Source organism: Aureobasidium subglaciale, assembly GCF_000721755.1.
Source record: "Aureobasidium subglaciale EXF-2481 unplaced genomic scaffold scaffold_1, whole genome shotgun sequence".
In the NCBI taxonomy this organism is placed as follows: Eukaryota; Fungi; Ascomycota; class Dothideomycetes; order Dothideales; family Saccotheciaceae; genus Aureobasidium; species Aureobasidium subglaciale.
Window position 1 is genome coordinate 1,317,106 of NW_013566994.1, and position 22,697 is coordinate 1,339,802.

General features: G+C 50.9%; 10 protein-coding genes across 10 annotated transcripts; 3 read left to right on the plus strand and 7 right to left on the minus strand.

Annotated features, from left to right (window-relative positions):
- Window positions 1–326: 326 nt before the first annotated feature.
- Window positions 327–4,086, plus strand: AUEXF2481DRAFT_25716 (uncharacterized protein; the record flags this gene model as incomplete). Its single annotated transcript, XM_013492598.1, has 4 exons — window positions 327–499; window positions 551–632; window positions 687–3,032; window positions 3,082–4,086. The coding sequence occupies 4 exons, from the start codon at window positions 327–329 to the stop codon at window positions 4,084–4,086; spliced, it is 3,606 nt and encodes a 1,201-aa protein (XP_013348052.1).
- Window positions 4,087–4,691: 605 nt separating this feature from the next.
- AUEXF2481DRAFT_1318 (uncharacterized protein) lies at window positions 4,692–6,254 on the plus strand (the record flags this gene model as incomplete). The annotated part of the gene is made up of 3 exons (XM_013492481.1): window positions 4,692–4,758; window positions 5,013–5,312; window positions 5,368–6,254. The coding sequence occupies 3 exons, from the start codon at window positions 4,692–4,694 to the stop codon at window positions 6,252–6,254; spliced, it is 1,254 nt and encodes a 417-aa protein (XP_013347935.1).
- Window positions 6,255–6,291: 37 nt separating this feature from the next.
- Window positions 6,292–6,809, minus strand: AUEXF2481DRAFT_199382 (uncharacterized protein). The gene has a single exon (XM_013493019.1). It carries the CDS (start codon window positions 6,695–6,697, stop codon window positions 6,329–6,331), a length of 369 nt encoding a protein of 122 aa, XP_013348473.1. The 5' UTR covers window positions 6,698–6,809; the 3' UTR covers window positions 6,292–6,328.
- A 468-nt stretch (window positions 6,810–7,277) lies between these two features.
- Window positions 7,278–9,070, minus strand: AUEXF2481DRAFT_45783 (uncharacterized protein; the record flags this gene model as incomplete). The annotated part of the gene is made up of 6 exons (XM_013492786.1): window positions 7,278–7,951; window positions 8,023–8,257; window positions 8,320–8,422; window positions 8,493–8,586; window positions 8,651–8,735; window positions 8,804–9,070. The coding sequence occupies 6 exons, from the start codon at window positions 9,068–9,070 to the stop codon at window positions 7,278–7,280; spliced, it is 1,458 nt and encodes a 485-aa protein (XP_013348240.1).
- Window positions 9,071–9,360: 290 nt separating this feature from the next.
- Window positions 9,361–13,453, minus strand: AUEXF2481DRAFT_199658 (uncharacterized protein). The gene is made up of 3 exons (XM_013493020.1): window positions 12,852–13,453; window positions 10,631–12,796; window positions 9,361–10,572 (listed from the first exon to the last, which is right to left on the minus strand). The coding sequence occupies exons 1-3, from the start codon at window positions 13,354–13,356 to the stop codon at window positions 9,587–9,589; spliced, it is 3,657 nt and encodes a 1,218-aa protein (XP_013348474.1). The 5' UTR covers window positions 13,357–13,453; the 3' UTR covers window positions 9,361–9,586.
- A 568-nt stretch (window positions 13,454–14,021) lies between these two features.
- AUEXF2481DRAFT_25720 (uncharacterized protein) lies at window positions 14,022–14,977 on the minus strand (the record flags this gene model as incomplete). Its single annotated transcript, XM_013492599.1, has 4 exons — window positions 14,022–14,389; window positions 14,448–14,604; window positions 14,665–14,751; window positions 14,828–14,977. 4 exons carry the CDS (start codon window positions 14,975–14,977, stop codon window positions 14,022–14,024), a joined length of 762 nt encoding a protein of 253 aa, XP_013348053.1.
- A 46-nt stretch (window positions 14,978–15,023) lies between these two features.
- Window positions 15,024–15,612, plus strand: AUEXF2481DRAFT_35768 (uncharacterized protein). Its single transcript, XM_013492744.1, has one exon. The coding sequence runs from the start codon at window positions 15,039–15,041 to the stop codon at window positions 15,279–15,281; it is 243 nt and encodes an 80-aa protein (XP_013348198.1). The 5' UTR covers window positions 15,024–15,038; the 3' UTR covers window positions 15,282–15,612.
- Window positions 15,613–15,770: 158 nt separating this feature from the next.
- On the minus strand, window positions 15,771–17,352 carry AUEXF2481DRAFT_696605 (uncharacterized protein; the record flags this gene model as incomplete). Its single annotated transcript, XM_013493021.1, has 3 exons — window positions 16,586–17,352; window positions 15,876–16,406; window positions 15,771–15,816 (listed from the first exon to the last, which is right to left on the minus strand). Exons 1-3 carry the CDS (start codon window positions 16,942–16,944, stop codon window positions 15,771–15,773), a joined length of 936 nt encoding a protein of 311 aa, XP_013348475.1. The 5' UTR covers window positions 16,945–17,352.
- Window positions 17,353–17,471: 119 nt separating this feature from the next.
- AUEXF2481DRAFT_1323 (uncharacterized protein) lies at window positions 17,472–18,294 on the minus strand (the record flags this gene model as incomplete). The annotated part of the gene is made up of 2 exons (XM_013492482.1): window positions 17,472–17,690; window positions 17,746–18,294. 2 exons carry the CDS (start codon window positions 18,292–18,294, stop codon window positions 17,472–17,474), a joined length of 768 nt encoding a protein of 255 aa, XP_013347936.1.
- Window positions 18,295–18,580: 286 nt separating this feature from the next.
- Window positions 18,581–22,410, minus strand: AUEXF2481DRAFT_45786 (uncharacterized protein; the record flags this gene model as incomplete). Its single annotated transcript, XM_013492787.1, has 4 exons — window positions 18,581–20,080; window positions 20,135–21,461; window positions 21,514–22,170; window positions 22,226–22,410. The coding sequence occupies 4 exons, from the start codon at window positions 22,408–22,410 to the stop codon at window positions 18,581–18,583; spliced, it is 3,669 nt and encodes a 1,222-aa protein (XP_013348241.1).
- Window positions 22,411–22,697: the final 287 nt, after the last annotated feature.

Genomic DNA, 22,697 nt, shown 5'->3' on the forward strand with positions numbered 1-22,697 from the left:
TTGCTGTTCTTCAGCTATTGGAAACACATGGAGGTAACGGGATTTAGCACATTGGGGGATGGAAAGGGCGATCGATGCCGGCGAAGCGTGATTGGCCCGTGCATTTCTGGTCGAGATGTCTGTTTATGGTCATAACATTGAACTCTCCAGCTTCAAGGTCTCATCTGTGCGCACACCAAAATACCTGCACCTTCGACCCGCCGCCAACCAATTACGACTAACGATATGATATAGTCTGATCGACTCCACGTCCAGCTCAGACATATTCGACGCATTCTTTCCTGGCTAGCTTCCGTCCAAGCACAACAACAACGCGTCAAACAGCAATGGCGCCTCGTTTCAAGACAGCCCCTGTTGGCTCGTCGCAATGGATCCAGACTGAGCGCGACCAGCCTGCCGAGTTTGTGGATATGGAGGTCGAGGAATTCGGCTACGCTGCCCAGAATGAGATGGAATGGCTTAACGAGCACATGGCCGAGATTTTCAGCAGCAACCCTGTGTACGCTCTGGCTACGCTACCTTGAGAAAACGCGCGCTTACATTGGCGCAGAAACTTTGCCGATATCTTCAAGACTCCTGGAAAGCTACGAGGCAAGACTCCTCGTACTGCGCGCAAGACTGCTGCCCGCGCTGTGAGCCTTCCTCGTCGATCGCTCTGAGCGAGACCAAGCTGACAATGAGCATAGCCTTTAACGGATCTGTTTGCGCCCAACCCTCAATCGACCTTCAGTCCGGCGCCCAAAAACGACTTCTACTCCAAGGTTGCACAGTTCCAGATTGCACAGGATGGCGAGCAGGAGCGCCCTCGCTCAGGGACTTCTAGAAGAAGCCCTCTTCGAGTAGGCAAGCAGAACACGGATTCCGGGTACCACGGTATGACCGAGGATGAGATGGATGTCGACTCCCAGCCGTCCATGCTCAAGAACAGCCACGCTCAAGCTCCAGACCTTGAACCGCTGCAAGAGCACGTCACAAACGACCCTGTTATTAACGACACAGCGTCTTTTGTTTTGGCCAACGAGGATGCCGAGAACATGCAAGAGGACCCAGCAGAGGACAATGACCAAGCTACTGTGTTTGACCCGGACTCGAGCAGCCGCCCTGTCACACAAGACTCGAACGCGCCATTCGTCGACGAAAACTGGCAGGCTGAAGAGGCACAGATTGAGAACGACATGGTCAATGAGGAAGAGCTTGAAGAGGACGAGGACGAGGAAGATGACAATGCCAAATCACCATCCGACAAATCAACGCCCGACAAGCCATTGACGCGTAAGAGCAGCTTGACTTTCGCCGCCCTGCCTGCCCGTGAGCCTTTGACTGCTAAGCGAAGCATTGGCCCAAGAGGCAGCCATATGGATGCGTTCGGAGGTGCTCGCACAAGTGCCTTGGGTAAGAGCTTCGGCATCACGCAGCAGAACAACATCCAATCGGCAGAAGATGCGGATGAGCACAACAAGACGTCGACTCAGAGACTGCACGAACGTATAACGTTACTCGGACAGCAAAAGGAGCCTCGCACTTCAAAGTCCATTCACATGCCTGCTTACCCTTCTCTTCCTGCCCACGAACATAGATTGACTGCTGGCCAATCTCAAGAAAATCTTCCAGGCGACACACAGCCCCTTGTCGATGATGACGATGACTGGATCGCTCCCATCGGTCCCAGCTCTCGTGCTGCTAGTGGCGTTGACACGCAGAGGCTGAACGAACCGGTATCTGATTCCGTCTCAGTCGAAGATGCACAACCAGCCTTTACCGGCATCCCCAAGCCTGCATTGCGTGAATCACCCTCAAAGTACTTCATGGGACACCACAAGTCGAACTCGACAGCCACCCTCGCTTCTCCCGCAAAGGTTGCGACCGCTCCTCAACACGCCCACCACCTAAAGAACACTTCTGTCTCGAACCCCAACTTTCCACCAAGCAGCGGTACTACTACTCCTGTGGCTAATTCAATTGCTTCTCCTACCAAGCAGAAGTTCGCTGAAGCACCCATCAGTGCCTCCAAAGCTAAGCTCTATTCTGTCTTCAAATCCGCCAAGGGTATGTTCGGTAGTAGCGCTGCAGCCAGTGCTCAAGCAAAGATGAACTCTCTCTCTTCTCCGCATCGACCGCTCTCTGCAGCAACTTTCGAGCGACCCGATCCGGATATGTCCAAGATGCCCGGAGGTCTCTATCCGGACCTCGGTCAGAAGAGGCCAGCTACTGCTCTTGCTGCAACTGGTGGAAGCAGGCGGACGCGTAGTTCGACAGAGCACGCCCGTAAAAATGACAAGGACTCCAAGGATGAGCAGACCGCTACGGACGGCTTAGAAAAGGTCAGACAGCAAGAGCGACAGAGAGCTCACGAAAAGGCCGAGAAAGATAAGGCTGCCGAGGCTGCACGACTCGAGAAGGAGAGACTCGCAGCAGCTAGCCGTCCTGGGGCTGCATCACAGCAATCATGGAGATCGACCGCGGACGAGGGTAGCGATGGCGATGAGGCAGGTCCTCCGGTGCCTTCCAAGACTGGCATTCCATCTGGAAAATTGAGGGCACCAGGCAGGCTAGCCAAGCCATCAAGATTGGGAAGCATTCAGCCAAAGCCTGCTCCTGTAAGCATCAAGGTCGCATCAGGGTCGCAGAGACTTGGAGGCGCTCAGCCTGGGAACTCTTCTCAAGACGCAAGCGTTGCTCCGGCCGCCACTCGTCAACAAGCTACGCGCTCAGGAAGCGCACAGCCACCTGCATTGTCAAAGTCGGTCGGTGCTGGCGCTGGCTCGGTTCGCAGCGTAAAGGCCCTAGAAGCTGCCGCCAGAAAGAAGGAACAAGACGAGAAGGTGGCTCAGAAGAAGGCAGAGCAGAAGCGTGAGATCGAGCGCAAGCGAGCTCTCAAGGCTGAAGAGGATCGCAAGGCAGAACAGGAACGCAAGGCGGCCGAGCAGCAGCGACTTCAAGAGGCTAGGCTTGCAGCACAAAAGCAGGCGGAGCAACGAAAGGTCGAGCAGCAGAGGCAGCTGGCTTTGCAACAGAAGAAGAGTGCCGATTTGGTAAGTTTGAACATCCTCGAAGATTGGTTACCCGTGCTAACACAAATAGGCTGCTGCTATTGAGCAAGAGAAGCTAGATAAGCAACAATCACAGTCCACTCTTCCGCGTGGAGACATTGCCGGCACATTGAGGCAGCTTTCCAAGCAGGATCGACCCGCGCCTCAAGCCAATACCGCGAAGCCAGCCAAACGTCCTCTCCAGCAAGATGTCGAGGACCCATCGCAACGTCCTGCTATTGGCAGAGCGCCGGCATCATATCAACAACAAGGAGACAAGAGACGCAAGACTCTGGAGGATGACGATGATGAAGTCGACCGACCATCGGACAATGCTTTGACAGCCCCTCCCAAGCGACCATCGAATATGCGCAAGGAGTCCACGCTCAACAAGTTCCCCCACGGATACACACACGCCCCTCCACCAGCTGCTCATCACTCTCAAAACATGTTCAAGGCTACAGTCACAGCACAGCATCACGCACAGCACGCCAAAGCAGGCATGCATCCTAACGATATGATGAAGTTGTCGACAGCTCGTATCCCCTTTGCAGAGAACTCTAATCCCCCAGGAGCATCATCGAGCAAGGGACCACCTCCATCGGCCTTCAAGACTCCAGGACGACCAGCAGCTCAAATCGTTTCTAAGAAATCAGTGCCGAAGTCTGCCAAGTCTTCCCCCCTGTATGCCAATGGAGACAATATTAACTTGCCCGAGATTGCTACAGACAGTGAAGATGAGGATTCGGACGATGACCAGACTGGAGGATTCCGCGCACCATCGTGGGTCGCTTCGCCAGCACTCCGTGATCTTCTTACGCAGCAACAGCTTGTGGACCCCGAGAGCATCTTTGGTCCCATTGCACCGCTACAGATGGAGGAGGTGTTCCGCAACAGCAAGAACCCTGAACGCCTGAAGAAGTTCCGCGACCGTGGATCGTCAGCTCGCTGGGTCGACACGGGAGATGCAGTTACGAAGGAGGAAAAGGTCAAGGACCGCGAAATGCGTGCACGAGTTGTCAAGGAAGGTGGATGGAGATTTGGACAGGATGCTTGAACGGCAATGGACAGTCAGTGTGGGAAAACACAAGATTTCGTATTTCTTTGTCTCTCTTATTTTTCTTAAGCATGAGGCTCTTTCAGCCGCTTGGAGTTTCGGGTAGCGGGACTGGCGGTTTTGGTTTTAGTGGACGATCTTTATTTGTTTGCGATCGGGGTGGATCCACGAAAGATGGATGAAACGACACAGCGTCAGGGCAGGACGGGGAATTGAAGACGATTCTGGCAAGCAAGCCAGTGCCTTCTCTCCAAACGTGTGCTTTAAACAGGATCGAGTGAAGTTGATCAAGGCAAAAGTGCACTTTGTGGCTGGAAGCGGCAGGAAAGAGCAAGTCCCTTTGCCAATCAATGACGAGCTTGTTTGTGATTTTGCATGTGAAAAGCGCACGGATGATGACGTTTCATTTTGCGAATCAGGGCAGCTTGGGAAGCTGGCGGATGTGCATGTCTTTTCTGTCGCGTGCTTCTTCCTCAACACATCCTTGTCTGCCATCTTCACCTGCACTCATCTCCTATTCAATTGATCGGTACGTGTCGTCTGCGCTCTGCATCTCTTGCTTTCAGAGCTTCTTACTGAACGCTCTTCACAGACAAGCCGCCGCCATGTCGAACACCAACTACCCCAACCTCAACCCCCAGCTGCAAAACGCAAAGGACGCTGTCGTTAACAGTAAGGTACGTGGTCAATCTTTTCCGCGCAGAGCTCTACAAGCATCCCTCTATCGTAGCAAGGCCTGTTGTTTAGCAAAACAGGCCAGCTATCATTTTTCTCGCTGGGCGTTTGCTGCGTGCCTCTTCCATTGCACAAGCCCCACCGAAACTGAGGCAGCAACTTTTGATGTTTATTCAATCATGCTGACTTCTCTCTCTACAGTTCCTCTACAAGACTTAACCAACTAGAACTTCCACTCATCTTATCTCCAGATGCCAGCGCTGCTTACCAAAACATTGCCAACGGCCCCGCTGCCGAGAAGGCCAGAATCGAGGGCGAGAAGACCTCGCAGGAGTTCTCCAACCTGATGGACTCCAAGAGAGTACCTGAGCAGCCTGCAGCCACCGGCCAGCCCCTGACTCACTACCACTCGTTCTTCTACAACCTCCTCAGCTGGGAGAACCCCCGTGTCACCACCATCTCCTTCGCCTCGATCCTTACCTTTATCTTCTTCACTCGCTACGTGCCCATCCTCAAGTACCTTTTCAAGGCGCTCTACATCGTCCTCGGCAGTGAGTAGCTCTTACATATCTTGCTCGGGCCAATTGAATCTGACCAAATTCCCAGTTACTGCTGCCGCTGAAGTCGTGGGCAAGCTTGTCATGAACCGTGGCTTCGCCTCGCAGATGCGTCCCCGCAAGTACTACACCATCCCCCGTGAGACCCTCGAGGCCTCTCTGGATGATGTTGAGCAGCTCATCAACTTCTTCGTCATTGAGTTCCAGCGCATTATGTTCGGCGAGAACGTCTTCGTCACCGTTGCTGCCTTCTTCATCACCTTCATCTCCTACTTCCTCGTCAAGATCATGCCCACCTGGGGTCTTGCTCTTCTCTTCACCACTCTGATCTACACCGTCCCTCTCATCTACATCAACAACCGCGAGGTCATTGACGCTCAGATCGAGAATGCTAGCACCATGGTCAACGAGCAGACTCAGCAGATCCGCACCATTGCTGCCGAGCAGACCCAGCACGCCACTGACATTGCAAAGAGCACCGCCACTGATCTCTCCAACCGCGCCTCTGAGCTCATCGGTCAGGCCAAGCAGCGTGCCGGTCAGGCTGATGCCCCCAACCCTGCCAACCTGAACCCCGCCAAGGACGAGCCCGAGAGAGAGATCAGAAAGGAGGACATCCAGAAGACCGCCAACGACCTCACCAACAAGGCCGCCGCCACCGCCCAGGATGCTGCTAACAAGACCTCCGCCATCGCTCAGGACGCCGCCAACAAGACTTCCGCTACTGCTCAGTCTGCCGCCGACAAGACCTCTTCAAGCACCGCCTCTCAGAGCATTGACAGCTCCACCGAGCCCTTGACCGAGTTCAACGCCCCCAGCGTCCCCACCACCGAGCCCAGCGCTGCCGCTCACACTCAGCCCATCCTCCGTGACGAGGCTGTCTACCACGAGAACGCGGCACCCGAGCAGATCAGATCTGAGGCTCCTCTTCTGTAAATGCACAGCAATCAATCGCATCTGACACGGCCGCCAATGATGGATTCAACGAAAGAATAATGATGATAACCTCTTCACATTACTACGACAACACCCAAAAAGCTGCGAACACACAAAATCGGTCGATAATGTAGTTTTAGTTTGTCCAAAGAGGATAGCGCCCGGGGAATACACAGAATGATACCTAGGGAATCCTTTGTTTTGTTTTCGAATAAGCGAGCAATTATTTTCCACTTCTCTACCCTACGCATGTCTTGACCACTGTTTTTGCGCTTGAAGTGATGTGTCTGTCCTTGGATATGATGAAGAGTACACCTGTAGTCTTGTTGGGTTTGACATTTCTGTACACGTGTGCGCAGAATATGTGGTTTGTTTGTGAATGACCATGACGATACGGCCAAGAGCTCAAGCAACCCTGCTCGTTCAGCCCGTGCCAGGGTCATGCCCTTGACAGGAACGGAAACATGTTTATCGACGACAACACGTCCACAATCAAAGATTATACATCAATGAGCACGGTAACGCACTCAGCTAGATATAACCTAAGACCTGAATTAGTCTCAGATCATTAAATCGTGGGTTACAGTCATGGTAAATGAATTTGTGTTTTGACTCTTGCTATTCTGGAACATGGGTTGAGCAACAGGCTGATCAGTGGCAGAGTGTGAGCGCATGGACATGATGATAAATCCTCGGATGGGCAAAAAAGCTAGAGCCTACGAAGTAACAATAATGTCGACTTGGCGACTTAGGTAGGTGAAAGTCTTTTGTGGAAGAGATGTGGCTGGGGATGAAGATGACATGATGGCAACACTGTGCTGGGGTTAATAGCATCCAGCTTCCGGAAGGCAACACAGCCTGGACAGAAATGAAGCCCACGACAAGGACGAATGAAGGCAACAAACCAGCCACTAATCCAAGCAGTCAATCGACAGCCAGCAGGAGCGACGAAGATTAGTCAATTCCTAGAACCATCCGATTTCCCTGCTTGCGCAAGTGCCTCTCATCATGCCCCATCTAAACCTATGTCGTGAATCTAAAACTCGGATGATCATCCCCAAGATTATCAACATCCTCACCACTCAACCTCCAATCCCTCTCTCCTCTATCTCTCTTCCTATTCTCCAATAAAACACCTATAAACAATCCCACACAGCCCAGTCCACAGATCCAAAGGAAGCCCAGAGAGACACCATATCCAGTTTTATAAAAAGGAGCTTCATCTGAAAAGAAGACGTTACTGGCGACGATTCCGCCTAAATTTCCAAAACCTACGGTCATGGCCGCGGAGACGGACCGCTTGTAGTGGCCAGACATGCAGTTTTGCACCCAGGCCAATACTATGGGTTGAGTAATGTAGCCTCCGGGTACAACGAGGAAGAGGGCAAAGTACTTGACTCCCACGCTCAAGCCTTCTTGTGCGAGCAACATAGCGTACCCGATACTAGCAACCACGAGGCCAAAGATGCAGAACGCAAAACGGTGGCGAAGACGGTCTGTCAACCAGGCGGCCGCGATGGAGGTTATGGCTGCAACGACAAAGATGGGGATTGAGCGCACTTGGGCGGCTGAGGATGTATAGCCCATTTCGCGGATGATCGTGGGCACAAAGAAGGAACCTGCGTAGCCCGTGTTTACGATACCCATGTACATGACTACGCCGGTGTAGATCTTCCAGTCGGTAAAGATGCGGCGGGCTATGACAATTAGTCAGCTTACGTGACACTCCTTGATAGGGAAGAGGGTTGGGTAGAGGGTCGAGGCTTACTCGCTGCTTTATCCAGTCGATTCATCACTGCTTCTCCAGAGTCGACTTGCAAACGTGAGGTCAAGAGGACGCGTTCTTCCTCTGTCAAGAACTTTGCTGTTTCAGGCCAATCGCACACCCAGAATCTGGCAATGACACCGACAACAACGGTCAAGATGCCTTCGATGATGAAGATCCATCGCCATCCAGAGTAGCCACCAATACCGTCCATCTTTGCCAGGGCGAAGGCGAGAAGCTTTTGGATATGTTAGTTCTCGTCGATGCTTCTGTTACGGAGGCCCATGGTTGGAGACTTACACCACCGAAGCCACCAGCAAGGATACTGGCAGAGAAGAACAGGGAGAGTCGCCACTGTAGTTCGTAGCGTTGGTAGTACATGCTGATCAGATATACACAGCCACTGTAGAGTAATCAGCAAGTGTCTACCGGAAGCAGATATAAGTTGATATGAGCCGGAAGTTGTGACTTACGGAAATAGTCCAGCTTCAAAGATACCAACCAAAACTCTCATAGCCACAAGACCTTCAAAAGTGGTCACCAGGCCCTGTCCGATAGTCGCAATACCTGAAACACAATCTTTAGTGACCATTCCTACAAACAACAACCCAACGCAAGGATTGAAACATACCCCAGAGTACCATAATACAGCTCAACCACAACGACGGCGAAATCTTTTTAAGTATAATATTACTCGGCAACTCAAAAAGTATATACTATTTTCACATCATCAGCCATCCATCTTTCCATTAGAACCGCAGAATCAGCCCTCCAAAGCACTTACAGGAATAAAGAACACAAACAAAGCAATGTTATAATCATGCCCGCCCATCTTCAACTCATCAGTCATACCCTGAATCTTTGCATTACCAATATTCGTGCGGTCCAAAAAGGCCAGAAGAAACAACACAGTCAATGGAGGTAAAATCCTCAAGTCCACTTTCCGAAGTAACCTCTTTTCGGCTATTGGGTCAATGAGAGGAGGCGATGTGTCAGAGGCAGGCGCGAGTTCAAAATGCTCGATCGAGTGTTTCTTCAGAGTATCATCCATGATGGTAGTGTTTGAAAACCCAACAATTGTGAGCAGAGGAGGAAGAGAGTCGAGGGAGAAGCAATTCTTTCAGCAATGCGGATCTCTTATGCAAGATATAGGCAAAGACTGTAGTCGATCATGTACCTTTGTACTACCCCATACCGAGGGTATAGAGTTGTGGGGGATCGACGTGGGCAGCTTTCAATGGGGCGGAAAGCCGCCGAGTTTTCGGAAATGATTCCTTTTGAAGGATTCATCCAAGCATATAAAAAGCCGGTAGTGGCTTGTATCGGACACCTGAACGAAAGACGATGAACAGGGGTAGAGCGTGATGGTAAGAGATACAAGTGGACCTGGCAGAAGTATGAGATAGACATGAGGGGTTGCAGACATGAGATAGCAAGAGCGACTCAGGTGCATATGCCAAGCGCACTAAAAGTGGAAGTGGAGAGAGCGTGATGGAGGAAGAAGACGTAGATGAATACAACAGGACAGAAGGATATACGCTACCTGGACACACACACCGAGCTCCAATTACTTCAATCCAAACCCTTCACTCTCAGATACGGCACGCCAAAGCTTCTCTTCGAGTTTCTCCTTGCTCTCGTAGCCCCAAAGAACCAACATGTTGAAGCATGTCCGTGCAATAGGAAATCTTTCTTTATCCGTGGCACCATCTTGACCTTGTCCAGCTGTCCCGTCGCCACCACAGACGATACGAAGAACAAGATTTGTGGCACCAACAGCAGGTATACGATCAGATCCAGTGACGAAGCCAAGCAGTTTTCGTTGTGACTCAGGTGTAGCACTTCGGAAACAGTCCCAGAACCATGAGATGACAGGTACCTGATCGGCTGGGTTCGGCAAAGGCTTGTGTGGTGGCGATGCTTCGCGCCAATTCTCATACACAGCGACCGCCTTTAGTGAGTCAACATCCAGAGCTTCGTCGGAGCCACGGACCATGAGTTCAATCTCCTCAGCACGGAACAGCGAGAGAGCATTGCCTGCGCAGACGGTGAAGAAGCCGCGCTTGAAAGGCTCAAATTGTCTGGCCACAGAAGTGTCGAGTAAATAGCGCACGTATGCGTCGACGTACTCGCGACGGTTCTCGTTGGTGACTGGGATCCCTTCGCCACCGGTTTTTAGTGGAGTATCTGTCACTGCACCGTAACGCTCGACACTTGCGACAAAGTCTCTGCAGTAGGTAGCTTCGACGTCGCCATCGAACTCGAGAAGATCGCGCAAGCCTTTGGCCAGCACAGGTCTCCACTCTGCCAAATCTTCAAGAGTATAGGTGAGCTGATTTCTGCCACTCGAGGGGAAGGTAGGATTCTGAGTCGAAGGAGGAGCCGAAGCTAGCAGCTTTCGGAAGGCAAATGGTGGGAGAGCCACATCGAGAATAGTGGAGTTGTAGATTGCGAGACCAAGGAGCGCGCCCACGAGGTAATACTGGTCGCTGGTCTCGAAAGATGATGGGTTGAAATAACAGAAGCCAGAGTCATCATCGTAGAGGAACATTCCTGTAATCAGCAGTCAGTATGTGAATGATCAGCGTCAGCTCGCGTCGTACGAACGTACCATGATTGGGGTCGAAGATATCTCTGACAACTGTCAAGAACCACTCTTTTCTCAAGCCTCCTGCGTCAACGCCTTCTTCGTCTGTGAAGTGAACCTTGAGGCCCTTCTTCAGTTCTTCTGGACCCGATCCTACAGCACCGCTGATCTGTTTCAAGCTATCGTCTACCATACACTCACGTCTTACACGTAAGTGGAAGTAGCCATCAATAGACCTGCGCGTGGTGACCGAATTGAAGTAGGCCTCACGAGCCATAATCTCCATTTGTCGACGGGCATCATACTCCATGAGACGAATTTTGGCTCCCATGGAGAGGAACAGCGGATATTGACAAAAGGTGAACTTCGCTTTCTTCGACTCCCAAGCCTTAAAGTCCGCAACAAGATCGTGGTAGTCAAGCAATGTATTGTAAAAGTCCGAGGTGGGCAGCAATTGTCCATGCATCTTTGTGCGCGGTTTAGACAGAGATGTCATGCTTGTTTGAGCAGGAGCGAGGCCAGCTCTCTTCGTCTGCCATGTGTTATTTGCAGCAAACAACATTGCCATGATTTTGGCGGCTGCCTTCAACTGCCAGTCTTCACTGTAGTCGACCACACTTATTGTTTCCATCTGAGGCAATTTGTTTCTTCCAGCTCCACTGCCACTGCCACTTAGTCCGGTCGCTGACTGGAGTTGAGCAAATGTGTTTCTTGCCGATCCAGATAAATCAGGAATGAGCCCACCATCTTGAGGTATGACACTGCGAGGTCGGCTCTTACGACGCGAAAGCCGGTAGGTGACGAACCTCGCAACCAAGTCAACCATTCTGACAAATTGTTGTTCGGGCAGTCTACTGAACCAGTTGGTCAGACAGCGATGGCAGTTCTCGGAAGAATTAGCGATCAGTCCAAAAATACGCTTGAGTATGCCGGCATGTTGTCCCGGCTCATTTCCAACAGGTGTACCTGGTGGTTTCTGTGGAGATACAAATCTTGAAGTAGATGGTGGAGCCAGACTTGAGCTCTTGAGCCCAGAAGAAGGAGTACGAGGCATTGGTGGCCGGTTGGCTAGAGTTCGCATTGGGGGATACAACGAAGGATTGGTCAGGACCACGAGCAGAAATCGTATGTGATCTGGCTCAATCAAAGGCCGTGTCGGGCGCTTCAAGACATTCTCAGTGATTTTTAGCAACGCTCGTTCTGCATGTAGCCGAGCTTCCGCAATGTCTTCGTCAATTTCCTTAGCATTGACAGGACCGCGAATGTGTTCGTTCACCTTCTCCTGACCGACGTCCTTGACGTTTGCTACTCTGTCGCGCCATCTAAGCCCAGCAGCGTGGACAACATCGTACCAAAGAGAAAGCTGGTCCCAGTCAATGTGAGGAGATCTCGAGGTAGTCAAGCGTCTGCCTTCCGCGCCATTTTGCCCACGCTTGTCAGATTTGTCCGAACGATTGCGAGTGACACGACCTGTCCACCAGTCGCCATTTTCTGCAAAGTCTCCAAGAAGCAGCGTTTTTGCATCCAGCTGAGAGAAAGAGTCTATTGGACTTTGAGCAATGCCTTCGATTGGCTCACTAGGGGGAGTCTTAATGGCACTTTCGCTCTGCCTACGTACTGTAGCTGTATGTCTTACAGTACTGAAAGAAGTATTCAGACAGTTGTAGTCACCAAAACTGGAAAGCATATAATCCTCGAGAGGTTTGAAAATGACCTTTACACGGTCATAACGCTGGGCGTTTCGATCGCTGGATGCAGGAGGTGTAGGGCGCACAGGAAAGGGTGAAGAGTGAGAACCAGGAGGCGGAGGAGGTCTTCTGTTTGGCGGTAGAGATGGCATTGGTGGTACAGGAGGCGCATGAGGAGCAGTATATGCCGATTCGGTAGTCTTTGATCGAGAAGGAACCTTGTTCGGCGAGGGTGAAGCCTTGTATGGGAAATATTGAAAATCGGCTTGGTTCTTCATGGTTGCCGACGCCGAACCAGGCGTGTCAGGAGGCGACTGGGTAAAGCGAGGGGATGGTAGCAGAGGTGCATTTATCGAAGGATCATGATGAACAAAAGGATCCGGAAGTGCTGAGGTCTTTGGAGAGGTTGGGCCGTCTGCCCTCCGGCATCGTGCTTCAAGATAGGTGATGAGACAGCGATCAATGATGGCTCGACTGCGTTCGACCGACAGTGGGAGTATTGCTTTATTATGTTAGGTCATGATACAGGATCAAGGACGAAGACGCAGTACACTTACGTCGTGGACCATGCTGGTTGGCGGGGTATGTCGAGGGCTTGGGATCGCGGGCCTCTTTGACGTAGGGTTCAATGTCGTTGATGGTCAAGCAGTTTGTGCAACGAAAGACGTTGAGATCACGAGGGAAGCGCACTGTGTTGTCGCAACACATGCATTGACGTGTGGTCAACTCTTCATCTTTCTTGCGACCTCCGATGGGCTTGTCTAGTTTTGAAGGTCCAGGTGGTCCAGCATCCAGCACAGGAACCAGGTACTCGTCCAGAGGGACATCTCGTAAGACAGGAGCGCTCTTTTTCCTTCCAAATATCCTGGGTAGCGGGTGGCTGACGGCGCGTGTATGTGGCTGCTGTCTGGGACTCGAAGATTGGCCGGGTCGAGGGGACAGCGGAGGCAGTTGATCTCGAGTCAGGCGTGGAGGAGATGTACTTGAAGGCGGCGGCGGTCTGTTTGTGTTTCCCGATGAGCCCGAGGCTAAGGATGTGAATCGCGGTGGCCACAAAGACATGCTTGCCCCTGATGCTTCAGGTGGCTCCTGGCTCGACGTGACGATGAACGATGGTTGGTGCAGGCGGACAACAACTGGAACGGACGCTGGGCGTACCGAGGAAATCAACGGCAATCATGTCCTGGGTCAAGGTCGGGAAAGATTATTGAGACTTGTAAATACGAAGTTACCAAGGCGGTTGAGCTCGTGTTCATCATGAATTGTCTCCCTGACATGAGTCCCTCTCCCCCGACACGACAACCTAATTCCGGGGTTGCCCTACAAGCCGAACTTAATCTACAAAAGACCCTATCGAGAGCAGGTGCTACTCTGCTCAGTCAATCCTTGCACCTCGGTCGCTCCTGTGACATGTCAAAAAGACGCTCTTACTTGCTGTCTCGCCATTGCCCCTGCTTATGGGTTAAGTTTCAAGCGTCGTAAGCTTGTGGCTTTTTGTTATATCGGCTATCGAAACGAATCACGATTCACAATGCATAGAGAACACAAGGAAGTGAGCGGGTAGCGTTGTGATTTTGAATGACAACAATTTGGCTAGTTCATGATAATGCCCGCTAATCCCAGAAATTTTGTGGATGCCCTCGTTCCATAATCTTGACGACACGAAACAAAGACCCTTGCCCAGAACCCTTTTAACCACCACGTCAGCGCCTTGAGGGGCGAGACGCTTATCGGTAGCGCCAGAGAGAGAGGGTGTTCTGTCTCTTCCAGGTCTTTCTGCGACCGGCAGAGGTGTTGTTGTAACGGTGACCCTTGTTGATACCACGGTTGTGCTTGCCGGTGGAGGTAAGGCCACGGAGTTCGCGGTGCTTGTGGACGGGGTTGACGATCCAGTTGATGCGGGCATCCTTGCGGATGGCCTTGTGCTGGGGGTCGACAAGGATGATCTCGAAGTACTTGTAGGTCGAGTCCTGGTTGATCCAGTAGGAGTTCAGGACGCGCAAGTTAGCGCAGCGGCGACCGACACGCTCCTCGGCGACGGAGCGGAGGGAGCGCTGGAACTTGAGCTGGTTAACACCCTGGTTGGTGGGCTTGCCTGTGAAATGTATTAGGACCAAATCTTTTTTCCTTCGCTGCAAATTCTTCCGTCGTACCGTAGGTGGCACCCTTGGGAACGGGGCGCTTGCGACCACCGCGGCGGACGCGGACACGGTAGATAACGTATCCCTGCTTGGCCTTGTATCCGAGACGGCGGGCCTTGTCGGGGCGCGAAGGGCGCGAGGCACGGTGGATGACGTTCAACTGGCGGAGCTATATTGATGTACTCTCAGCAAAGTTCAACGAGTAGCATCAATCTCATGTAGCGCGTACCTCCCAGCAGCGAACACGGAGAAGGAAGCGCAGGACATCAGACTGCTTCTTCTTCTGGAGCTCTTCGACATATTTGAGGGCGCCCATCTTTTGTAATTGTCAGCGAATGTGACTTCTTTCCAGAGAGCTGCAATCGATCGTTTGATGCAGAAATTTGACGTACTTTGTCGGTGTTGGATTGCTGTTTCGTTAGTTGACGGAAGTCGCGAACTCGAAAAGAGAAGGTGCGATGGACGATTTTGCGAATTTCTTGCGTGCGGGCCTTGGCACGGGCAATTCTTGGCACGGACGCTTTGACAACCGAACCACTCATCACTCAGGAACCTTGAATTTCCACTTGTAAAGTGCAATGAGTATTTATCAAGTCAAGAGTAATGCATGTGGTAAAAACACTCTCGATCATACTTGCTATGGCTTTTCAACTCTATACCTCACCTGTGCTCCTGCCTGCCTCAGAGATGCATCGCGTACATCCTGCGGACCTCGATTGGCACATGAGTGTGTTTATTCCGCCTAATGAATACGAAGTGTTTCTCACTTCTGGCTACACGATAGAGAATCATTTCCAAGCAATTGGTAAAGATTTGAGCAACCGTAGACGCCGTCTGAGTAGATAGGAGCCTGATATTCACGATCAAACTTGGTTCATTATTCACCTACCTGATCAAGCAGACTTGGACCTTGTTCGAAGGGACCCACATGTCGAGTCCATCTATCAGAGTGTTTCTTACCAAATAGTCGACGACCCGACTGGAGAAGAGGGACCATTATCTGGGAGGAAGAAAATGTTGCCTGATCATATAAGTACTAGAACTCGTTGCATAGCTAGACCACAGGACTTTTGGCTGTTTCCACCAAGATGATTAGCTGATCGTGTCTTTGCTTACATGGACATACGCACGGCACTGTATGGTGAAGGGCCTTCTCAAAATCAAGTAACATGGGTGGTATCATACAATTCTATCAACAATGTGTTAATCATGGTGCTTGACGAATAGAGCGACATTGTGTTTCTCATTTCTTGAACTCGTCATTGCAGTCGCTCGTCTTTGCATATAATCGCCGCGATCAGCAAAACCTGACTATAGTGAGCTTGTGTACACTCATCATTTGTTGTACACATCTTTGTAACACTGTTGGAGACCAGGACAGCTACAAGACGGTCAGTTCAGAGTGTGAAGGTTATAGTCGGGTATTGAAGGAAGACTCACTACACGGCTGCTTGTCCGAATATAACATGCCAGAGATATTCAAACACTCTGCCATTCGTATCATCATCATCATCATCATCATCATCATCATCATCAAGAGATGTACCCATCAGCCATTGATGAGCACGCATGTAAAAGGTCAAGGGTCGTTCAAGAACCTGATCCTTGGACACAGTAAGCTGAGCACAGCATGGTGTTGAAACAACATGAGGCACGTCGTCGTTTTCAAATATGTACCTCCATACTTCAGGCAAGGCATGCTCGTGTTTACGATCTTCTTCGTATGGCTCGCGGAATGGTTGCACCTCATCAGGACACCCAGGGATGGCGATACATCGAAGATTGGCATAGCCATTGCGGCTGACAAACTCAACGTTGAGTTGCTGTAGACTGCGCACGTGTGAGTTATCCTCTGCATCGGTATGCCAGGCTTGTAGGTAGCCTTTCCCGTGTGCGTGTACGGATGCGATGGTCGAAGGTAGGTTGTGATAGTTGTCCAGGATGTACGTTAGATACACGTTGGCTTCATGACTACCTTGATAAGTATTTTCTCTCGTTGTAAAGACGTTTTGATTGAGTTGATAACATACCCCTTATTCTTGTACGTATGCAACGGCAAGGTGCGGTTGTCGACAGTGTATACCGCATGCTGTCAACTAGTGACCCTGTAAGCATGAATAGCATAAGACACAAATATTTGAAGGTCTTACGTTTCGAGTTGATCCACCCATGAAGTGTCTTGTCCACTTGAGCGTCCAATGACCACGACTTGATCCAACCTTGACGATGTATAAGCCGGGCCCGAGGCTACCGCGTGCTCTGTCGCATGTCTGGGCGACGTCGAGCTGTCACTCGTAACTGAAGCTTCTGGACTAGTGGTCGTGGTTCTTCCAACCTGTATATTGCTGAATGAAACGTAAGGATTGTCTGATACCATGGCATCCTTTCCAGGAGCTACGCGGAAGCCAGCAACACGAGATGACTTGATTTCGCGCAAATCGATCAGTGTCAACAAAAGTGCAGTGATGAGAAAAGTTGTGGCGAACATTTGCAGCTTCAACCTCATCATTGTGGATGAAAAGTCATCAGAATGAGAAAGTCAATCCCCTACCTAGAAGCGGAGCCCCCGGTACTTGGACATAGCCGCAGTACCCACATCAGACTCTCCCAGAGATGCGATGCCCAAATCGCTTGCGTGTTGAGACTGACCAAGAGATGGCGTGCATGGAATCCCGCTCTTTCTGGCGCGCGCTTACCTGGGAGGCGCGGTTGGGCCACCAGCTGTGCCGCATGTTATGGGAACACTATCAGTTATTTGCACGCTTCCAGCCACGTGCAAGTCCCGTACAGGATGTTAGTCGCTGCTGTTAAGCTAGCGAAGACTGCAAGACAACAACGCCATACTCGCAATTGACATTGTGCAGGGTTAAGGAGCCGGTAGCCGGTAATTCGCGGTCCAGATATGAAGTACTCTGCAAGGTACTAGTTTATTCGTTGCTCACATTCATGTCATCTTGTTGATGGTCGTTCAATTCATGCTATTATAGTCTGCACTTTCTCAGCCTCCTCTTTTCTAGAACATGTCGCAAGCAACGCTTACTTGGCAGCCTCCTTCATCTTAGCCACACGAGCAGATGTTCTCTTGACAACATCCTCCTCATTCCAGATAGTGAGGGCACTGGGAAGCTCAACGACAGCCTTCGCCCACTTTCCAGTGTTGGGGAGAGCCTCGATGGACTTCTTGAGCGATGAAGGAAGAAGGTTGCCTTCCTTGGAGAAAGCGAAGAAACGGATGAGGAAAGGTGCGATGATAGCCTGTAGGTTTGCAGTCAGTACCAGAAGCGGCGGGTGCGATGCCAGATGTACGTACCTCAGCGAGCGTGGGCTTGTCCTTGCCGCCAAAGAAAGGAGCAGCATTCGCCAGCAGTGGCTCAATCTCCTTCTTAATAGCAGCAACAGTCTCCTTGGCCAGCTTCTCCTGCTCCTCGCCCTCAGCCTTCATCATAGGGTACAAGTTTCCCTGGACTTTTGTGTTCCACGTGTCGACGAAGAAGGCGAGTCTAGCTCTGAACAATGGCGAAAAGGGGTCGTGCAAGCTGCTGGGTAGCAAATGCGAAGGACGGGCATCTGCGAGGAATTGTGCGACAATGCCTGACTCGGTGATGATTTCCTCATCGTAGAGGCCGGGGACGGTGTACTTGATCGAGGGGACGAGACCACGGGGGTTGATGTCGAGGTACCATTGCTCGCGGGGCTTGTCGAGGTCAATGATGACCTCTTCGAAGTCCAGACCTAGCTCCTCGAGGGTGATGTGGGCGCGGTGAGCGAAAGGACACAGGTGGTTGGTGTAGAGGGTGATCTTGGGTTGGATGCCCTTGGATTCACCGCTGTTGCTTTCGCCGTTTGTGTAGCTTGCCATGATTGCTATGTGTATGACTCGGAGTTGTTGATTTGGGTCTCGTGTCAAAGGTCTGGCAAGGTCTTTATGATTGTCGCGTTTCGTGATATGCCGTGATCATCTTCGAGTGGGGTTTACTTCGTCATCAAGCTGGATTTAAGCGGAGTTATGCATATCATTCGGCTACGGAGCGATATACCTTCCGATACATTCATCCTTCGTGGGTCCTGCTTTATCAGGTCTATAATTGAGCTTACGAGTAGAGATGGCTATTACTAATGTTTGGATGTGCTACACAGCTGTCTGGTCACAGCGATTGTGACTGACATAGCTTATAGTATATGCCTTGCTGTCTGATCAGGTCGCTGTGAGTGCCCTGCTCAACCACAGTTCCTTGGTTCAGCACGAAGATCTTGTCCGCATCCTTGATCGTCGAGAGACGATGAGCAATAGCGATAGTCGTGCGGCCTGTCGAAGCCTGAGCGATAGCAGCTTGAACCAGTTTCTCGGACTCGGTGTCTAGCGCTGAGGTGGCCTCGTCAAGTAGTAAGACCTCGGGCTGGCGAATCAGTGCTCTTGCAATTGACACACGCTGGCGCTGACCACCTGACAGACGTGTTCCTCCAGCTCCACAACCAGTGTCCAGACCTTCAGGTAGCGACGATACAAACTCCCAAATGTTTGCCTGGCGACAGGCAGCTTCGACTTCAGCTTCTGTAGCAGTGTCAACTGTCCCGAGCAAGATATTGTCTCGAACGCTTGTGTTGAAAAGACTTGGCTCTTGCTGTACATATGCAATACCGTCCCTGTATTTTCGAGGACAGTAGGCGTTGAGCTCCTTATTGTGATGCATGACTCTTCCGGCAGACGGTTCGTAGAATCGTTCCAGCAGTGAGACGACTGTTGATTTGCCGCATCCAGATGCACCAACGAATGCAATGAATTCACCCTGGTGAATTTCGATATCCATGCCCTTGATGATCTTGTTATCAGGACGCGTGCTGTAAGCGAACTCGACTTTCTCCAGCTCGTAGGTGACTGCCCCCTTGTGCTCTTCGTTGATTACAAGTGGCGGAGGGCATTGGTCGTGCCTGCCGATACGTGGATTTTGAGTTCTGAGCCACAATATCTCATTTGCGCCAGCACGCGCCTTGGACAGCGAAGTGCTGTAGGCAATCATTTGAACACTTCCCTCAGCAGCAAATACGACCGCAATGAATACGGTAAAGAACTCTGTCGTGCTGTATTCACCGTGTGACATCAACCGTCCGCCGTACCACAGAGCTAAAGCCATACCAGCAAATTCAACAGCCTGGGCGATAGCAAAGAACAGATTGGCTGTGAGCAGCATCTTACTCGACCTCTTAGTGATGTTCCTAAGTTGCGATTGATACTTGTCGATGATATGTTGTTCCAACGCCAGAGAAGCAACTGTCCTGATAGCTGATACTGCTTCAGAAGCTACCGCTGCACTGTCAGAGAATAGCCTTTCTGTAGCCTCTTCGAGCTGGACTTCCATTCGAAGACGAAAATATCCCAGGCCAACAACTGGTACCATGATGGCGACGATTGTGACAAGTGCCAATTTCCATCCGAAGATGATAGCAGTGACGGCTGATGATACGAGCAGAATCAACACGATAAGAAGCAAAGCGGCGTTTAGTCCGATGAATTCGAGCAGGTTGGCAGGGGCCTGAGACAGACGAGAAACAATTGCCCCGGTGCCATTTTCGGGTTGGTCGAAGTACTCCATGTCTTGATAGATGATGTTTGTAAACATGTCTTCGCGATATTGCCTCGAGATGACCTGCAAGCTTGTCAGTAGTTGCTCTTGAACAACGCAATCATCCTATGGACTTACTTGACAGACAACGTTCGAAACATAGCCGGCGACAAAATACAGCACACCATTGATGATGGCTACAACGAACAGCATAAGTGCGTAAAAGTTGCCCCGGTCGGTAAGCTCGGAGCCTTGAAGCTGGAAAGCGGTAATGAATCTACTGATGAGGATGGCAATGGCAGGATAAGTCAGACCACCGATGACACAAGCGACTCCGATGATCAACAAGTTCGACCAGCAATCTCGTCGTTCTTTGACGAATATTGCGAAGCACTTCAACAAGCTGTAGTTCAAAGATCGGAGATTTTGGTCTGTCGACGTTTCGAGCTCTTTGCCAACGCCGTTCGACTCCTTCCGCGACAGGGCACGGGTGACCTCGATCGACTGATCGGCTTCTTGCTTTTCGACCTTGTCGTCCTTATCGTTTCCAAGGTCCTGCGCCATGACAAGACGATAGTAAGCACCTTTCTGGCCCAGCAGCTCTGCATGAGTGCCTTGCTCTCTGATAACGCCTTTGTCCAGTACAACGATCCTATCGGCGTTCTTGACAGTCGAGAGTTTATGAGCAATGACGACAGTCGTCCTTGAACCTTGAAGTCTGTCGAGCGCGATTTGAACCTGATGCTCTGCTTCTGGATCAAGAGCGCTTGTCGCCTCATCCAATAATAGAATGGAAGGATTAGAGATGATGCTTCGGGCGATAGCGATTCGTTGTTTCTGACCGCCTGAAAGCATACTGGCTCGTTCCCCGACAACAGTTTGATAACCATCTGGGAGGTTCCTGATGAAGTCATCTGCATTCGCATCCCGGCATGCCTCTACTACCCTGGCTTCGATCTCTTTCTCCGGGAGATCAGCTGCACCCACCAATCCAAGCCGTACGTTCTCGTAGATGGTGGTGTTGAATAGCACAGGCTCTTGTTGGACGAATCGAACACGGGTTCGGAGCCAGCGGACATCAAGATCTCGGACATCTCGTCCATCAATCTTAATCGTCCCTGATTCTGGCTCGTACCAACGCTCCATCAAGCCTACAATAGTCGACTTGCCTGATCCACTGGCGCCGACTAGAGCAATAGTGCTCTTTGCAGGAACCTTTAGAGTAAAGTTATCCAGAACGCGTACATCCGGTCTAGAGGGATAAGCAAAGTTGATGTCCGTAAGCTCTATATCTCCCTCGATTGATTGGGGACGCTCTCCTTTATTTTCCAGAGGATCCAAGAGAGACTTCCTGTCGATGACTTCGAGTAGTTCCTCGGCACTAGATGCAGCCTTCGCAATGACTTGCATCTGGGGAGCGACTTGAGTAACAGATTGCGCGGCCACCAAAACAGCAAAAATCACACTGCTTGCTATCAGTGAAAGTGCACAATTGTCACGATGATGTATCAACATACGTTATGATCTTACCGGGAGCCTCGATCTCGCCTCTGGCGTACATTTGGATACCCTGCCAGAAGGCCAGGCCATAACCAGCGAAGACAAAGAAGAACTCGTTGGCGTAGAGCAAGCCCCAGTTCAGTGACTTTCTCATGCCTTGTCGCTTTGCATCGTCCAGAATCTTGTTGTGTCTTTCGATCATCCTAGGCTGAGACCAGTAGGCGTGGACTACTCGAATGCTCGAGAACACTTCAGTAGCAAGTGAGCCTGCCTTACCATAGTGCTGCATACACTTGTTCTCTTGCGATGCATCAATAGTAACCCCAATGCCAGTCGTGATAATGATGGCGGGAAGAATGCAGATGGTGATTAGAGCTAGCTTCCATTGTACCGCAAGAGCCACAATGAATGCTGTGATTAACGCACTTATGGCCTGGACAATCAGGCCGAATTTCTCGGCGATGCCCTGTTGTACAAGACTAGCATTTGTAGTCACTTTGACAGCAGTAGAGCCAGTGTTAGCACTATCAAAGAAAGCAATTTCTTGCCTCAGTGTCTTGTTGATGCAATCAATGCGCAGTGCTCTGACTGTTCGCATTGCAGCAAACGAGATGGTGACTGTTCCGACATAGAACACAACCAATTTTGCAATTGCTAGATAGACGAGGTACAGACTGGACGGTTAGCCATTTCTGCCTTATCGAAATATTTTAGACAGCATCATCATACCTAGCTCGTGCAATCTCGGAGCGAAAGTGTCCAATGGTGATGTTGCCTTGGGCAAAGTCATTGAAGGTGTTGACAAATTGGCCGAAGATCAGGTCAAGTAAGGGTAATGCTGTTCCCGATGTGGCCATACATATGATGCCGACCATATACAGGATTATACCTAGCCGGTCGGCATATAGAAACATACGCTGTCCGACATTAGCTGATGCCCATCGGCAAGAAAATTCATACTTACAAAATAAGCAGACCATCCCTGTGTCTTTGCTACCTCCCCATCGCGGTCTGAAACAGATGCCTTCTCACTATCTGACATCTTGGTCGATTTGGGTTACGAGTATGAATCCGCATTGTCAATTCACGCAGCAGCCAGGTTATATTCTATTCTAAGTGCTCGTTGCTGTGGCCAGTAAAATCGTCTGATGTTTCTCGATGATGATATCTGCTCGTGGTGCGCGGGTTCCGTTTCGCCCAG

Bases quoted from the DNA above. Each gene is read 5' to 3' on its own strand.
- AUEXF2481DRAFT_35768 (XM_013492744.1), top strand. From the start codon at position 15,039: ATGCATGTGGTAAAAACACTCTCGATCATACTTGCTATGGCTTTTCAA.
- AUEXF2481DRAFT_199658 (XM_013493020.1), bottom strand. From the start codon at position 13,356: ATGTCTTTGTGGCCACCGCGATTCACATCCTTAGCCTCGGGCTCATCG. The intron at 12,797-12,851 runs GTAAGTGTACTG...AACATAATAAAG, and splicing joins CAACCAGCATGGTCCACGAC to CAATACTCCCACTGTCGGTC. The intron at 10,573-10,630 runs GTACGTTCGTAC...TGCTGATTACAG, and splicing joins TATCTTCGACCCCAATCATG to GAATGTTCCTCTACGATGAT.
- AUEXF2481DRAFT_199382 (XM_013493019.1), bottom strand. From the start codon at position 6,697: ATGACCCTGGCACGGGCTGAACGAGCAGGGTTGCTTGAGCTCTTGGCC.